Source organism: Scomber japonicus, chromosome 5, assembly GCF_027409825.1.
Source record: "Scomber japonicus isolate fScoJap1 chromosome 5, fScoJap1.pri, whole genome shotgun sequence".
Taxonomy (NCBI): domain Eukaryota; kingdom Metazoa; phylum Chordata; class Actinopteri; order Scombriformes; family Scombridae; genus Scomber; species Scomber japonicus.
The window spans coordinates 12,191,600-12,209,273 of record NC_070582.1 but is presented as its reverse complement, the minus strand read 5'-3'; the positions used below and the strand labels follow the sequence as shown (position 1 = coordinate 12,209,273).

General features: G+C 37.7%; 3 protein-coding genes across 3 annotated transcripts; all 3 read right to left on the bottom strand.

The window, feature by feature from the left end:
- Positions 1-631: 631 nt before the first annotated feature.
- On the bottom strand, positions 632-4,503 carry LOC128359334 (cytochrome c oxidase subunit 5A, mitochondrial). The gene is made up of 5 exons (XM_053319825.1): positions 4,373-4,503; positions 3,215-3,331; positions 1,662-1,783; positions 1,455-1,572; positions 632-1,361 (listed from the first exon to the last, which is right to left on the bottom strand). The coding sequence occupies exons 1-4, from the start codon at positions 4,443-4,445 to the stop codon at positions 1,459-1,461; spliced, it is 426 nt and encodes a 141-aa protein (XP_053175800.1). The 5' UTR covers positions 4,446-4,503; the 3' UTR covers positions 632-1,361; positions 1,455-1,458.
- A 3,658-nt stretch (positions 4,504-8,161) lies between these two features.
- rpp25a (ribonuclease P and MRP subunit p25, a) lies at positions 8,162-8,773 on the bottom strand. Its single transcript, XM_053319862.1, has one exon. It carries the CDS (start codon positions 8,771-8,773, stop codon positions 8,162-8,164), a length of 612 nt encoding a protein of 203 aa, XP_053175837.1.
- Positions 8,774-10,882: 2,109 nt separating this feature from the next.
- Positions 10,883-17,222, bottom strand: LOC128359368 (protein mono-ADP-ribosyltransferase PARP6-like). The gene is made up of 22 exons (XM_053319861.1): positions 17,199-17,222; positions 16,797-16,895; positions 16,504-16,598; positions 15,919-15,979; positions 15,739-15,829; positions 15,592-15,658; positions 15,281-15,430; positions 15,042-15,183; positions 13,713-13,844; positions 13,227-13,322; positions 13,028-13,120; positions 12,807-12,932; positions 12,643-12,708; positions 12,452-12,519; positions 12,278-12,326; positions 12,020-12,132; positions 11,840-11,912; positions 11,617-11,686; positions 11,428-11,507; positions 11,272-11,335; positions 11,086-11,170; positions 10,883-10,979 (listed from the first exon to the last, which is right to left on the bottom strand). Exons 1-22 carry the CDS (start codon positions 17,220-17,222, stop codon positions 10,883-10,885), a joined length of 1,941 nt encoding a protein of 646 aa, XP_053175836.1.
- Between the last annotated feature and the right edge of the window lie 452 nt (positions 17,223-17,674).

Genomic DNA, 17,674 nt, shown 5'->3' with positions numbered 1-17,674 from the left:
AACCAGGGATTTACTTGTATTATTATTATTAATATTATTACTGTTCTCACTGTTTTGGAGATTTGGGATGTAGCAAAAAATAGATTTGAATCCTCTTATTCCATAAAATGTTTTTGCACCTTCTTGTATGTCAATAGATACTAAAAGACTTTAGATACTAAATAAACACCCAGAAATATAATTTTGTCTTGGTGATAACTGAACATAAAAACTCCATTAAAGAGAGCGCTCTAAAATAACTCTGTTGCCAAACACTTCCTTAGCAAAAACAATATTTTCTTCATATTTTGAAATGATGCTATCTCAGTTTGGAATCAGTCAGCAGGTTGGCTTTACCCTCTAATAATTTTAAGCTAGGTAGATACAGCACAGACACCTGGGAGGCATCTTTTACTCAGTTTGATGAGGATAATCCTGTCATACTTTTTAAATCAGGGTTGCAGCCAACAATCATTTTCATTCACTGCGCTGTAAAATGTCAGTCAGCCAGTTGGCTTTACCTTCTAATCTGAAAGACTATAAATGTACAATTATACACTAGAAAAACCAACAAATATTCACATTTTGGAGGCTGAACCTAGTGATGTTCTTGCTATTTAACACACACACACAAAAAGACTTATATGATTAATCAGTTATCCAAAACTCATTCATTAGGGTATTTTTAATAGGGACAAATACAATATACATGGACAGGCTGAAACAGCTGTCTGATGCAAGTAACAGTGTTATAGCTTATACTTATTGGCAATACCCAAAATAGTTTCAATTCATTTTGTCAATCAAATGATTAATGAATGATCTCAGCTCTAATCTAAATACATTAAACATATTGCAACTAAACATGCTACCAAGTACACATGAAGTATTCCAAGGTCTTCCTGCTCAGAGCTTTGAGAATAATTCAGAAAATGTTTGTTCCCAGTTATTCTGTTGATAATAACATTACACCATTTGCCGTTTGAACATGTTTATTTTACCAGCATGTAAAATTTCCCTGAAATGAAAACAGATGTAATATTGATTGACTCAGTACAGTAGAATGGTTTTTACATTCACGTGAAAATGCTGCTCCCTGGTGGCAAAATGTGACTTTCACAGGAATGCCAAGACAAGACTCAGATTACATGCACCATAAAGTGACTTCTTCTCTATTAAAGCAACTCGTAATGAAGTATTGATTCAATAATTACGCATGTAAGCTACTTTAAAATATCCCAAAATACTTGTGACACTTAATAAAGATACAGTTTTCTTTATTAGGTTCATCAATATTTATACAAGCAAAAGAAAGGCGAAATTAAATATCACACGTATTATATGAGGCAAACATATAGTACAAGGGTTCTGCGTCTTTAGATCTGAAACACACAAAGAAAATCTTTGTTAGACTGCCATCTTGTGACACAATTGAGGAAGGAACACACAACTGGTCTGATAATTTCAACACCTACTCATCTATACTTTGTCCATGCCAAGTTCTTCAGGTGTGGAGATTCCAAGCTCATCTAATGTTGGCCGCAGCTCCTGGATCACATACGGGTAGATGTCTTTATAGGGGCCCGCTTTATCCTGCAGAAATAAGTGAGAAATACCATTAATCGTTCACCGACGACTGCTGAATGTGATGATGCTTGTTATTGAATTACTAGCCAGCTCACCTTCACAGATTCCAAAATTCGGATAGCGCTGGCCAAATCGTTTAACCTCCTGCAGGCTCTCAGTGCTGCATCAATAATCTTTGGCTCAGGTACCAGATCGTAACCAATCAATGTGTTCATCCCTAAAACATGGAATTACAGTTTTTAATGGGAGGATAAAGACATAAATAAACACAGACATGACCAGCCTCATTTACCACTTCATCTTATCTGTTGACTAAATAAATAAAGCTGCCATCTCAAATGAGCCACACTTCCCCATCTCGGTGACATACTTGTTCATTACAATGAACGTGGGCACTGTAGTTTATTTTGAGCTGATCCCACGTGCACCGCCCTGCAGCCAAAAATACTCACCAGCTCATCAAATGTGTATTAATCTGTGGCTGAAAACAGATCCCGAAAAATGCACAATTTACACCTTTTGAGTAACACAACACGCTTAAAACTACAGAGCCCAGCTGTTTCGTGAAATTACTGGTTTTAAAAATGAAATTCAATATTCTCTACTTATTTTTAAAGATTTATGTCTTCAGTAGGAGAAGATGGGGCTCCCCTGTCTATGTCAATCAGTCAGGAATGGTGTAACGTTTTGTGAGATGGAATAAAACACGCTGTTGGTTTTGGTCTTTACTGATTGAGTGACAAATGAATTAATAAATTTATTAAAACTAAACTGTCACAAGCCTTATTAGTGAATGAAACCTCAAAGCTGAGGTCTTGTTTCTTCAGATTTGTACTAAATCCTGTTGGATTCTAAATTTGTTAACCCGTGTATATTATTTAAGGTAGGCTCTTTTATAGTTGCTTTTATTTAAACATGTTTGAGAATCGTGGCTTCTTTTGTCAAATGAAAACAATATTTTTTTTAACCAAAAAAAGAGAAGAAATGTGTATATTTCACAATATGTTTAGTATTGTTCTGGTATCTGTACTGAAACTCAGATATCAAATCAGCACTTGTATTTAAAAAGTTACAATTTAAAATGATAAATGTAAAGAGCAGTTTTTCAGTGTTAAACAAGATTTGTCTGTCTCAACACAAATAAAAAATGAAAACGCACACCTAGAGGCAAAGAGCACCAAAACTGGAAAATAGATTGGCTGGCTGACAACTCCTATGGGGTCTAATTATAAGCGCTGACAAGATCAAAGACTCGTAGGTTCATTGCAACACTGCTCACATTCACAGAGAAACAGTCAAGTCGCCCATATCTCAATCAGTGAAATCTAACAGAAATTTGGCATATTTATGAAATTATACCATCTATGGGTTGTATTTTAGATGTAATATGACTGTAGAGTATATCACATATTTCATACTGCAGTAATACCTGATGAATACCTGGCAAATCAAAGTACTTTATCACATAAGTGCACAAATCATGTGATGCTCCAGATTTTCAATCAGACCAAATCTCTGCTGGTTGAAAAATCTCTGCATTAACTATAAGTGTTTGTATCTATGTATTTACTGACACAGGTATATATTTTTATGTTCACAATACTTTTAATTAAAGTGATTTTGCTTTACCGCCATGCCATGAACCTACCTTTTCTCAGTTCCCATGCATCAATGTCTTGCTTGTTGAAATACGTGACCCATCGGGCGTCAAACTCCTCATCGGTCTCTTGCTTCCCATGTGAGTAACACCTTGAGGCCAAAACAGCTGCAGGAGAGACAAAAATATCATTTTATTACGCAATCTTATCACCAATAAAATAATTACAGTTACAATTAGTGTTCAGGTTATGTGGAAGGGCAAACAGTCTGCAGTCAAGGATATCTATGCCCAGTGAAGGGGCAAATGCTGCCCAGTCATAAATGCAGATGGATCTGTGCCCACATCCTGATATAACCTATTTGGCTGAACCTACTGACAGACATGCATTAAATACACATATAAGACATTATATGTGTCTTATTATATGTGAGGTGTTGTTAATGTATGTATGTGTGCATGTGCGTACATATATATTTATATTCTATTTATCTCTTTTACCAACTTTGTGAGATGATGACTGAGGAGGGAGCTTCAATGCAATGACAATAAAGACAATTCAATTCTTTTTTTTCCTATATCCAAGTCAGAGCTTGTTGGGCTGTTTGACAGACGGTTCACATTTCGGTAATTAATTGTAAACCATTTAAGCTTTTTCTAATTAAACTCGCGACACCTGAAGGTAACTAGCGCAATGAGCAATGATTTGAATGAGCAATTCCGACAACGTTAAATAAAACTTGAGTCTCATTATTGTCATTATCTGTCCCAAACCCTGCCCTGATACCCAGCTCCATTATGACTTAAGTTGGCTGATCATTAACCTAACAATAGTCACGTATTTAGCAGCTAGTATCAGACTACAGGCCTGAGTCTGAGCCTGACAACCGGGTCATGACAAGGACACACACATCTAAAGTTAAAGATAGGACATTTACAGGGAAACACACGCTCAGGTTAGCCGGATAATAGCTACAATTTAACGAAAATCTACATCATCTGATTGAAGCAGCAGTAAGTTTAACACTACAGGATGTTTTTATAGCGGATAAGTACTCCGGCTATGCTAATATAAGCTAGCGTGAAAGCACCGCGATTAGCACTTGGGTTTCCGCTATAACTTCACTCAGGCGTTTCAAATGGCTGCTAAATTAAAAAAATTAAAAATTAAAATAGAAATTCAGAGATGATAACAAAATGAGCATATACCTTGGCTTCCAGGTTGCGTGCGGGTTACACTCCGGACACCGGAGATTGAGAGTCGGACGGCGGCTCTGAACATGATGCGGGACAACCAGCGACACGTACCGGGAGAGGAGAGTGTGGAAGAAGCTAACACTGCTAGCCGCCTTGGCTCGGCACGTAGACTACACTCTACTGCGCATGTGCAAACTGATTTTTTCCCCCTGTGTTGTTGACCTACTGGCCCTGTCTGACCTAGAAACAGCACTGTGAAGGGCCATATTTTATAAACATAGCACAAAAGGCGGTAGTGTTTGGTAGAGTATTTGTTGTAACAATTGCTTCTTGGCAATAAATCTTATACCGTTGGAAAGCCTGTTTATTTTCCTTTTAAATGGTGCAACTATCGCACTGGCCCTATCCAGATCAGTCAAACATGGCATGCTGATTCTTGGAGCAGACAGCAACTGACCTGTTCACAGGTGCCTGATTGGTAGCTGACTGGCAGCGCCTGGGGGTACCAGAAGCTCAAAATAAGTCAATATGAGTCAATAGCAACAACAAAATAAGCTGTTTGGCATTGGCAGAGAAGATTTGCCAAATTTTTCATGGGCACAACCCACATACTCAGCTCTACTGCTCATCCCACAAATGCATGTTCCTTACAAATGTGGCACCATTTAAAAGGGAAATAGAAAAATAAAATATTTATTGCCAATAATACTCTACCAAACACTAATTTCCTTACTTTTTGTGCTATGTTTATGTATATGCTTCTACATACACATTATATACATTATCAGAATCATCTTTCTTGCCTAAGTAGGTTCATGTGTGTTTTTGAAAAGCTTGTTATAGCCTATTATCCATTGTGTTAGATCTTCCTCTGAAAAGTAACTACAGCTGTCAAATAAATGTGGTGGAGTGGAAGTATAAAGTGTATTAAATGGAAACACTCAAGTAAAGTAGGCTATAAGTATGTCAAAACTGTACTTAAGTACAATACTTTTGTAGTTAATAGTTACTTTATACTACTGTAAGTGTCATGGCAAGGGTGAAGAAACTGTTACCATGTCTGGTGATTTTGGTGAACAGTGATCTGTAGTGCCTATACCAGCCAGACGATAGATTCTGGGACAGGTTATGGTCAGGGTCTGAGAGGTCTGCAGTGATTTTCTTGCCCACTTTTGACTCTGGTGGTGTTCAGATTCTGAATGGTGAGCAGGGTGGTACCAATAATTCTTTCAGCAGACCTGACTGTGTGTTGCAGACTGTGTTTGTCCTGTTTGGTGGTTAATCCAAACCAGACAGTGACAGAAGTGCAGAGAACAGACTCGATGACCGTGGTGTAAAACTGGATCAGCAGCTCCTGAGGGAGGCTGTATTTCCTGAGCTGGCATAGAAAGTACATCCTCTGCTGGGTCTTTTTGATGACTGTGCTGATGTTGGACTCCCACTTCAGGCCCTGGAAGACTGTATAACCCAGAAACCTGAAGGACTTGAGGATGCCACAGCTGATACAGTGCTGTTGTATAGGGAGGATAGTGATGGGGGGTTTCTCTCCGGGTTTTCTCCACACGTTTGCGTGTGTTCAGTTACTACATCACAGGCTCAGCTGTTTTCGTCTCAGATGAGGTCAATGACTGTTTCAGGAGTTGAACAGACGGGTCTCCTAAAGTCCATTAACAAGATAAGAGATAAGATAAGACTTTAATAATTTCCAGAGGGGAAAAAATACAGCAGTACAGGAAACAGTGAAACAGATCAAGGAACACAACACTAAACAAGTAAAGTAAATTGAATTTAAAGGAAATAAATGTGAACTGAAATATGGAATAAATGTAATCTACTTTTGCAATGCAACACTATGGTCTTTAACAGATTTGTCACACAATTATTTAGAAAAAATTATCATTTTTAGGATATGTCCTGCTCAATATTGACAAAACGCATTAGAATTTAAAGGAAGGAATACACCAATTATTTTTTATTAGTAATTATTTTTTATATATATGCACTTAAATACATTGTAGGTGATTAAAATATTTGATATTTATCATTCTTTTGTGGTTACACTGAGGGACATTTTCATGAGCACTTAGTCTTACTTTTGTTTAAGAAAAGAAGTTGCAAATGTAATTTCAAAGGATATAAAATCAACATAAACACAAATATTAGCAAACCTGATGCATGTTTCTAAAACATTTTATGAAGATATTTTTGAATTTCTCTTCTCGCCATCCCATATTTGTCACTGACCTGTATGTTATATAGATGAAATAATGAATACAAAATAAATTAAATATGCAATATTGTTACCTACAAGTAACAGTCAAAAGTCTGGTACTTGAGTCAGTATTCTGTATTTCAACAGGTTGCAGTACTACAAGCAGTACTTAAAAGTATCATACTGCTGCCATGAGATACAATGACAGAATGCAATAAAACACATCTAATGTCATTATGTCATTACCTATAATAGAATAATAGTTTGCCAAATGGCACCACATTACAACACACAAACCTTAAATGAGATATAAAAAAAAAATCTTCTCAGTAAAAGGTGAAATGTTGAAATTGTAAGGAAATACTCAAGTATTAAAACAGATTATCACAGTTAACCTTCAGTTTTGCTGTAGTATTTTTATTTGAATAAATATATCTAATCCATGCTTGAGGTGGTTGCAAGTTATAACAGATACCACAGCAGCTTCAAAGCCCTGTCACTAACACCTATGATTATATAAGCCAATTAAATATGTTTATTGACCACCATGATACAACACCAAACTTCAGCAGAGCATCAGGAAATCAAACCAAACCTTTGCAAAATATAGAAACCCAACAAAACACTGCATTTTCATCCTTAGCAGCTAATCACAATATATGAGGATTACAGGATACAAGAAGTAAAAATTTAATGTAAAAAAAATGTAATACAACAGCAAAAGCACCCTTTTGTTAAGAGTTAGGATGGATTCAGAGTTGTCCCCAAAGAGGAAACGAAATAAAAAAAAACCCCAAGAAGACTAAAAGGCCAAAAAGCCACAAGCAAAAATCCTCGAGATATCTCTGTCAATCACTTTTATGACCTCGTACACAAGACTGCTCCCATCACTTTTTCCTTGTATAGATACAAACGTCTTAATTCTGAGAAATCATCTAACACATAAAAACAAGAACATATTTACTCATCTTTGCCATATTGCTCAACTGCTAGACCTGAGGTGTCTATCTGGTGCAGAAACCACAGCTTTATTCTGGATCCTTGGTTTCCTGTAGAAATGCACTTCTATCGACCACAGATGTCAGAGTGTCATCAGTAATTTAAATAATTTAAATTTAGAGGCGCTTGGTCACACCACAGTCATGTTGTACGTTGGACTTTGAAGCATAGACAAAAGTTCAGCAGTAGTTAATGTCTTGTTTAATCTTGAATGTCAAATCTTTAAATATAGAAAATACTATTTCACTGATGAGGAAGTAGGTTTTGGTGGCTTGTGTCTCAGACAGCTACCACTATTCTTCGAGTACACTTTTAAACACAGTGTCAGTCAGAAATATGAATAGTGAAAAACATACACTACATACTAATGTGATTATTTATGGTGCTGCAATTGTTAATTTAAACACACACACTTTGCTTTTCTCAACAAAGTTAATGAAGTTGCATAATAAATATAAAAGACAAATTAGAACTGAACATGCACATGTATTGCTACAAGTCATTCAGAGTGCTTATTTAACATTAATGCTGCAAAAAAAGAAGACAAAGAAAGAAATACATTTTATTAAATGTAGTCAGACTTTGGAGGTTCACTGAGCACATTTAGTCCATTCATCCAGACAGAGTCTCTTTGCTGTGTGCTGTGAGGAGGGACTCTGTCCTGCCCTGAGCAGACCTCTACATCTCCCTGCATCCTCTGTGGGAACACTGGCTGTTTGGGGAGGTTGGTATCCAGGCTCTTGGGGATCCAGAGGGTCTTTGGAGAGCAGGATACAGATGGCAGGGACTGTTCTCTGTATGGTTATACCTGGTGCTCCACATTGTGAACTCTCCCAGACCTCACTCACTGTCTTGTAGTAGAGCTTGGACACCTGGTGGAGCCCCCCAACTTTACGTTTCAGGATCTCTACGCAGGTGATCGTCTTGGTGACTCCTCTGTCTGAACCAGTGAAGACCACCTGTCTCAGTGATGTCCTATTGCCGTCTTCTCCTTCCCCTTGCATGCGAGCTGTTGCAAACCGCAGTAAATTGCGGATTTTGCTTCCTTCTTTCACTCGCATGTGCAGGATGTCTGCTGCAAGTCCGGGAATCGGATAAGGACTGCTGTCTTCTGTGCGACTCACTCTCTTGAAATTGTTCTGGCTGAGTTTTGGTGATGAAGATAGGACATCAGGATTGAATGAAGCAGATTGACGTTCCATCACAGGGCTGCTTGCAGCATTTGAACTCTTCATCTGACCCCTGGGTTTGGTTGTTGCTTCAGAAAGCAATGAAATAACAGTGTATGATGTTGTTTCTGAGCCTGCTGTCTTGGATTATTTGAACATCTCCCTTGAGATCTGAAACACTTTTCTAGTCAGTTTAGTGTAAGAAACAAAAAACTGATCAGCTTTGTAATCCAAACTTAGGACTTATCTTGATCTTCTTTCATTCCTCTGTCCATATCGTATTTTCATTTTTTCCTCTGAGCTCTGAGATGACAGCTAGCAGAAAGAAGAGGGAATTTCTTCCTCTAATCCCATTGACGTGAAGGAAAAGATGTCCTTGCTCTATTCAGCACTGAGGACAGCTGATGCCAACAAACACATATGAGGCTCAGAGAGAGACATGTAGAGTGGGACATAATGCTCTTAAAGGCACATGCAACATTTTACCTCATTTAGTAATGTCTGTCACATTTTAGTTGGTTGGTTTTGGAGAGAAGCTTTTGTTAAACCCTTAAGGGCTGAGAGATTTCATTTCTCCATGTGGTTGCTTAATTATATGGATGAATAAACATGTGTTAATGAGATTTAACAAGGCGTGCATTTGGAACAATTCATTGTTTTAACTGAATTGGTCTTGATTGTCCTGTTTCGTTGATCTTTTTAATGTGCCGTTTTGCAGATATTTCACTGAATTACACTCTAACTGGGTTAAAGTCCTAAATAAATGGTAATTACAGTTTCGGCAAAGTACAGTATATCATGGTTTTTGAGACAACTTTCCTTTCACACTATCATTAGACAGCCATATGGTCCTTGAGAAATGTCTTCCTTGGGGCTATTACAGTGACTTCACAGCTCCCCTCCCTTCAGTCCAACGCCTGCTGGGATGACCCAGAAAAAGCTTGCTCCATAATCTGTGCCCCCTTTGAATCAATGACATTTATGAGGACAATCATACCTTGGAGCTGATACATTTTGCCAAACTTGAATAAAACCACGAGAAACAGATCTGTATCCAGATGCCAACAGAGGTGGGGTTTTTGTGGCCTACATGGGAGCTGAAGGGGGAGGTCAGGAGGCAGCTGTGGGGCTCATATGGATCCAGTATACTGTTATAATAGTGTGTTTCTGCCTCACAGGATGGTATTCACCCCTTGTCATCCACTGATTCGCACAATGAACACAGAGATGTGATTGTCAGTGGCATCAATATAGCTCTGAGCAAATAACAATTGGTCCTCAAGAGGATCATCCAGTGTATGTGGATGTAAATTAAATTTCCATTAACTGTCCATTAGTGAATATTCACCTCTTGAGAATATTGGGATAACCATCTTGATATTGGCTGTAGTTCACCAGAATCCCTCACATGCTACAAAAGTCTCTCATTTTTTCTTTTATTTAGTTCAAGGGGCATGATTGTTTTTGTATGAGATTCTGACACATCTGATGTGTTATGCAGTTGTCTAGTGTTTTCTCAGAGGAGACTGTAACACAGGCTCATGTATACACATATCTTTTGAATGTGCTCACAGTTTTGTCCAATATAAACATCTGTAGTAGTCTCCACTTATAGACATTTAGAATTATAACAAATATAATGTTATCAGTAATAAAAAAAGTCCCAAAAAGGGAGTAGTTACAGCTTACAGCACCATCTTGTGGAGGAACACAAACATTACAAAAACACCAAAATAAGGAGTTGTGGGGCAGCTGTGTGTGAAGAAAGCACTGTATTCAATTGCAAGAAAAAGAGCAAAGATTGTAAAAACTTTATTTAAAAACTCTGTGGTTATAAAACAGTTACAAAATATGTGCTTACATACAGTTATGACACTGGTGGTAGACAGATTAAATTACACCAGACTGTGAATTAGCATATAAGGCAAAACAAACAGTTTCTGTATCGGCACAACACAACATATGATAAGATTTAGTTTAAGCCATCTAATATAAAAGTAACTGAATGCTGAAATAATAAATGCTTCACAGGGTTTAGTGGTTCAATGTAAAACAATTTTGACAAGAGCAATATCAGACAGCTGGCATTGTTTAATGATCAGACGTAAGTTAGTTCATGTTCTCATCTTAAATTTGGACTTCTTAGCATGGGTTTGTAGCAATGACCTGTAAAATTTCCTTGTGGATGCTGGCTTCCTGAGTGTTGATGTGGACATCTCCCACTTGGCCATTTTCATACCTGTGAAAAACAAAAACAGGAAACGGTTGTCGGAAACTGAAATTCAGTCCAGACAGAAAAGTTTTTTTTAGGCAGATGTGTCCCATGTGTGTCATGTTGAACTCACACAAAGAGGAAACGTGTACACACATGGTCGGATATCGGACACACCCAAATGTTGCCATGTTTTTGAAGGTCCTTTGAAGTTATGACTGTTAAAACACACAAACACCTTTTATAAAATTATTTATAAAATTGATTTATTTTTAAAAAATCAACAGCAAATTGCGTGACAGTATTTACTCGTATTTACCTTCACAGAGTGCAATGCAGTTTAGGTTCCTGCTCTGCAGAAACCTGACATGTCCCGGTTGCTCCTATGACAGGCAGAGAGTATAAGATGAGAAATGAAGAACGATAGAGGATCTGCATCCAGACAAATTTTGGATAAATATGAATGATGATTTACCTGTTTGATTTTGTTTATTCGGTTGTTTTTCTGTATGAGTTCTTCTTTGGTTGGCATTTGGTGTCGTCCTTTACCCATCTCTAACAAAGCAAAGGATATATTTTAAAAAACACACCAGACCCAATAAGAAATTATTATACAGTTTTATATTTAGAATATTAGTAAATGTTTTACAATGTACATTCATACCAGAATATCCAAATGATATGCTTGAGATTGGGCTTAAATAGATGCCTTTCCCATATGCAGCTCCATGAAGCTTAAATAAGACACACAAAAGGTTAGATTACAGCCAATGAAAACTTCTGTTTAGTTTCAAACAGGTGTCATAGGTCTAACTTCCCGTTTAACCCTTTTATCTACAAAATCTCCACTGTGCAATTAGTAGGTTTACATTAACCTCATACTCTACCTGCAGTTTTGTATAAGAGGCATTAATCAGCCCATTTCGTAAAATCGAATGCCAGTTTTCAATGTGGGAACCACTGAAAGAAAAGAGAAAAAGGTCTGAACATACAGCAAGGATTCTGTTCTGTGTGTACGTATTGATATGGATGTGTCTTTTCAGTGTCCCAGCTTTGATTTTACTCACTGGAAAGCAAACGTGCTGCCAAAAAGTTTCCTGGCAGTTTGAAAACGAGCCTCTTTGGATGGGGGGCTGCTGATCAGTAGGAACTGATGAGGCGTGTGCATAAACTTCAGTTGCTAGTGTGCACCAAATGATTAAAAATACATAAATTAGTATAAAATTTAAGTCTATATGAAATATAAACTTCGTCTAATATGTGGCTGCTACTAATGGACTACTTTTTAAGCAAACACATTCTAACTGTAAACTGCTGCATCGTACCCTGTTCAGTGGAAGTTTGACAATGTGTGACCTGTTGCTGGCTAAAATCCTGTTGTCAAACATACAAACAAACATCTGGATATGAATCTAAGAAACACTCTTATATGATAAAATGCAAACTTTATGAACTAATAAAAATATGATTGAAATGCTAGTTGAGATTGTGTCCCTTACCACTGCAGTAAGGGATAAGCGAGAGGGTCGATCTTGTCCATCTGCTTCTTTAGTTCACAATACGGACCCTGCGTATAAAACAAAGTCAAGGAGATATTAACCACCTTTCTTATTATTATCAGAAACGCAGAGCCTGATGTGAATCTTGAAAATGGTGTCATGAGTGTAAGATTTTATTGAAGTTCAGTCACCTGTGCCATTCTTCTGATTAACAAGACACCGTCTAGAGCCTTTTGAAGCCTGTCGTAGCTCTTTCTCTGCCACAAGAAAACATCACGACTCAGAATAAATAAACACACACCGAATATTCCATTCAAATCAAGCCAGTAATAAATTAGATTGGTTCAGATTATACCTTTGGACTAAAGGCCAGGGTTTTGGGGTTGCATGGGTCAACAACAGATGGATACGGTTCAAATATGATGCCCTTGCGTGAAGATTGAAGAGCAGCTCTGCACATAGCCACCAGCAGGTCAACAACCTGTAGGACAGAAATGATTGATATACAGATTGATATACATATTTCATTATTATCACCCACTATTTAAGACGACTAATTATGGGTGTATTACAGACCTCTGCACCGGTAGCAACGTCCTCCGTAACTCCAGACATAACCCCCAACGTATAAAAGGAAAAGACACAGAGTTCCCTGGTGCAAACTGCTGACTAGAAACACACACAGCAGAATAGTAACAATGAAAGCACAGTCTTTTTGTTTTATTTCAGTGAATAAGCCACTTTATCACAACCACATTTCTGTTCAGGAGTGTACCTTTAACATCTGGCCATTCTGAAACACATGTCGCTCATCACAGACCACACAGTATTCATTCAGTGTGGGGATCCTCTGTTCAGCATACCTCATTATCTACATACACAATGAAAAACAAATGTGTTCTCCCTCGGTGAATCTATGAATATGCCAATATTGTTGATTTCAAAAGTTTAACTGCTGGACACAAGATGTCTCCAATTTACTGAAAAATCCACTCTATGTGCACTGGAAGCTTCAAATCATATAAGTTCACAATTGGCTAATTATGCTGACAAATCAAACCTGTGAGCATAGGCATACATCTTATTCTGAGATTTAACATGAGCACAGAGACACTTCCCACCTTTAACAGACATTTTTGAGCAGAGAGGAAATTTAAACCTGCAGTGTGGAACTTTTACATTTAAATAAACATCTGTTAAACATCTGAAAATATAAAATTGTAACTGTGTTATTATCCTTTCAAGATGATCGATGCTTTACCTGCACCAAGAAGCCATGTTGTAGAGAAGGAGTGGCCTTACAGTGTCTGATGGCCTGGGAGGAGAAAAGCAGTTCTATCAGCTGTTTGGTGCTAAGCTGTGCCGATGACTTCACTGCTGACACCACCACCCTCTGTGGAGGAAGAGACACAAACACTGTGGTTAAATGATTTGGTAACCTTTTATTTTATTTTATTTTACAGGTAGCTGAATTCGCTATATAGTAAATTCCTGCAATGTGTCAGTGTGATGGTCCATTTTCACTTTTGGAACAAAGTTGGTTGAATTACTTTCATATGTGGTTCTTAATTTGCAATATCTAATCCAATATGCTAATGTAGTTTGGAACACAAAACTACACCCTGAAAACTGGTTTATCATAGTTTATGTCAGTAGTATAATTGTCAAGGGTTCTCTCATTTCAGTAACCAATCCTGATCTTGCATTTGGTGGACCTCCACCTTCTTGTCAGCTAATTTCACTACTGACATTCATTTGAGTATGACCCAGTGACTCTGGAAGACCATTGCAAAGTGTAGTATTTATTCCCTTTGCTGCTTTTTCTGTCAGTGTTCTCCGGGACTGGGGTTGTTAGCCCTGTGCCCAATTCCCAACCTTAAGAACCAAAGGATTGCACTTTGCCGGGCCTCTACCTTTCGACCTGACCGACTTGGCCATCTCTACCAGGAGACTAAGCTCCTGTTGGTATAGTTCTTGGGGTCAGTGACAACAACAACATGGCAATCCTTCAGGGAGCGTACACTGGATGGGGAAGGGAGGCATAATACCCAAAGGAGGAACGAACAAACAAAGACACCTGGCATTGAACAGTGGAGAGATAAGAGGCCTGAAGCAGACCTTGGATACCATCCAAATGTTCAACCTTAACAGGCAAGAGTTAAGATCTTTTGCTGGTGCCCCACATGCCAATAGGCACAGAGAGCAGTTAGTAAGTGAAGATTTATTTCAACCCTAATAAAATGAGTGGGCACTTACCAAATTAAAATATTTTTTCCCTAGTTTTTCTACATAATTCTATCAAATTGCACCAATCTTTCTTTAAAATGCCCTAGAAACTGACCATCACAAGGGATCTGTATAACAAAGCATTACCAATACATCCAGGACTAAAGAAGGAATAGGAGAGATGATGACATGGAAAGTTGCAAGCACAAAAGTGCAATACAGAAAATTCAAGTTGGATCAAAATGTTGTCCTGGTTTGTGGCTCGGAGTGAGTGTGCAGGCATTTTCATTGAAGCACAGAAGTAGCCATAAAATATTTCAGCAAATCTCACAGAAATGTATTTTGAAGTACATCTTTAATTTACCTTTCCACTGGGTGTGTAGGTGAAGAGCTCCCCTTTGGGATTCTTGATGGTATAGGCAGTTGTATGATTTGTGAAATGATTTAGTTTCATTGCAGGCAAATCGATCCTGTTCCTCACAGTAGGTCCCTGGAACTCGCTGGATCTACTCACGGTGGACAAGGGGGAGGAAGCAATTTAATTCCTAAGAACAAATTCAGTCAGCAGTAAACTGGAGCTGCACATACTGTACTGTCACATACTTAGACAGTGGGAGCCAGATGCTAAATCGTGCACGAAATTTCTTGATGGTTCCACCGGGCCTGAACCAAGTGTGTCTGTTCTTCTGTTGGACTACGATGTTCTCATTAGTCAGATGTTTCCACTCCCGAGCTATGAAGACTGTAAGAATACTAGAGAACAGAAGTGAAGGGTTAGTCTTTGTGCAACCAGTGGGTGGTCTATGAATAAAATACAGTGAAATATTTTCTATCTCTGAACCAAATGGTTTGAAATTTCCATTTGGACAATGTAATAGGAGACAATCTCATCATAAAAATGATAATACACTCACTTTTGTAGTTGTTTCCCAAAACAGAAATGATCTGTATTGGACGACTGAAAGACTTCAACTGAAGGTGCTGTGGGGAGAAACGTCACTGAATCAGGTGTCACATTGATGTATAGTATATCCTGTTTGCAACAATTTGGTGGTACTCACCAGGTCCGTCAAGATACTGAGAAATAGAAAAGTGAAGGCGAATAATGATTGGCTCTGATGGTTTAATCCTCCAGGCTTCGGCCACCTCCACCTGTGGAGACCAAACAGTGTTGACCTATTAAAAAAGTCCATGACAGCAAAGATGTTACTAGAATTGTGTGTATTTTCACTTCAACTTACCCCCAAAACGTTGGCATTAATGTTTAAGTCAATATCCACATCCTCTATAGACCCGTACTCCCTAGTAGGAAAAAAGAACACAAAAATTAAAGTCCCCTTCCACTCAAACATGTGTTTTTTTTATTGTTTCTGATGATCTATTTGCAGTTTGACACTATTTTCACATTCATCTGCTGAAGAAGGTTTATCTCAGCTCATTGAAAATTTGAGATAAAGGCGTGTGTATATAATTATGATTTATTGACATCACAACTAGTTTGGAGCCAATTGTGCCCCAATATTCAACAAATGTGATGTAGATACCTGAAGTCTCCTGTGCACATACACTGAGAAGGGGGTTTAAAGTGAAGTAGAAGACAACAGTTAAACTTTTAAAATGAGAAATATTGATATAATATTCATATATTTGCAATTCAGAGGAGTAGATATGATTTTAAGGACTTTAAAGAGGCAATTGAGTATTCAAAGCATTCAAAGTATTTTTTATGTCTTAAACATGTCTGTAGGGGATCTTTAATCGTGCATAAAAGCAGCAGAGATTTCTTTCCTTAAGGCCATGAAAAGTTAAAAGGTTCAGACACTCACCTGATGGATACTGCAGAGTCTGAATACAGCATCCTGACAGCCTCGATGTCTGCGTCCAGCTGGGGGTGGCGATACAGGTCAGTGGCATAGCTCTCCTGCCAAGACAAACATTAACACAATTACCCTACGGTCCAAACAGCTCAGCGCTATACAGGAGACTGAAGGATTGAACCACTTACTGACTTCTACAGAAGTTTAACAAAATGTGTGTTTGTTTTGTGGAGTTTCACATTTTCATAAAGTCTTTAATTTAATTACGTATTCCTAAGTGTGATAATGAAAGTGATATTTACATGGATTTCACACAGGATCTCTTCTGTGTCAGAGTCCTCATCAGTTTGGTTCTCTGTCCACTGCTGACACTCAGTCTCCTGTCGGTTTAATTGGGAAAGCTGTCAATCAAAAGATGCTCTTATTTACACAGCTAATGTGTTCCTTCCCTCCGTCCAACCAAATAAAGTAGACTGACTGTACAGCTGAGATTGCCACTGATTTTAATATATTTGCAGGAAATTTTGAGAGTAAAATACTCTGTGACAGTGCTGGATATGATGTATGTAAGTACCACACGTTAGTTAATAAAGACAAGAAAGCTGTACTATACGGTGTCTTCTTTTTGGAGCTATAAATAGTCTGTGATATTAACAATGTGAAATAAGAAAAAGAAGATGAGAATTTCATGCTTATTGACTCACCATGTGTTCAGTTGTCTTGCTCATCTTCAGCAAATGTTCACTTCACCGTGGCTGATATAATTAAACCCTATGCTGGAGAAAAACATAGTTGACTTAATTAGCAATCTAGAAGATAAGTATATAAATATATTTAGTGAACATATTGCTGCAAGTATTTTCTTCTAAATGTAGAAATATATTAATTATTAAGATGATTGTTGTCTTGTTGCTGCCTTTAACAAAGAGGACATCAAGAAAAAAGGAAAAGAAACTATTCATTAAAGGAGAAGTTGATGTTTTTGGCACAAAACTATAGAAGTTGGGTTCTTACCTTTCCTTTCTGAGACAAATCTGGAGCTTCCACATTTTCCACTTGAACAAATAATGTAATATTATTAAAAAAACAAACACAAAATCTTCACAGTGATCTTCAAATCACAAAAACAAAGGAATAATCCTGTTTGATGTCTCTGCTGCCTGTCTCAGTGTGGCTGTCC

What these genes read in the sequence shown, in the direction of transcription:
- rpp25a (XM_053319862.1), bottom strand. Translation starts at nt 8,773, where the DNA reads ATGGAACGTCAATCTGCTTCATTCAATCCTGATGTCCTATCTTCATCA.
- LOC128359368 (XM_053319861.1), bottom strand. Translation starts at nt 17,222, where the DNA reads ATGAGCAAGACAACTGAACACATG. An exon ending in GCAAGACAACTGAACACATG is followed by an intron (nt 16,896 to 17,198) that starts GTGAGTCAATAA and finishes TTTGATTGACAG; the next exon opens with CTTTCCCAATTAAACCGACA. An exon ending in TTAATGCCAACGTTTTGGGG is followed by an intron (nt 15,830 to 15,918) that starts GTAAGTTGAAGT and finishes TGGTCTCCACAG; the next exon opens with GTGGAGGTGGCCGAAGCCTG.
- LOC128359334 (XM_053319825.1), bottom strand. Translation starts at nt 4,445, where the DNA reads ATGTTCAGAGCCGCCGTCCGACTCTCAATCTCCGGTGTCCGGAGTGTA. An exon ending in TGCATGGGAACTGAGAAAAG is followed by an intron (nt 1,784 to 3,214) that starts GTAGGTTCATGG and finishes TCCATGTTTTAG; the next exon opens with GGATGAACACATTGATTGGT. An exon ending in GAATTTTGGAATCTGTGAAG is followed by an intron (nt 1,573 to 1,661) that starts GTGAGCTGGCTA and finishes TTATTTCTGCAG; the next exon opens with GATAAAGCGGGCCCCTATAA.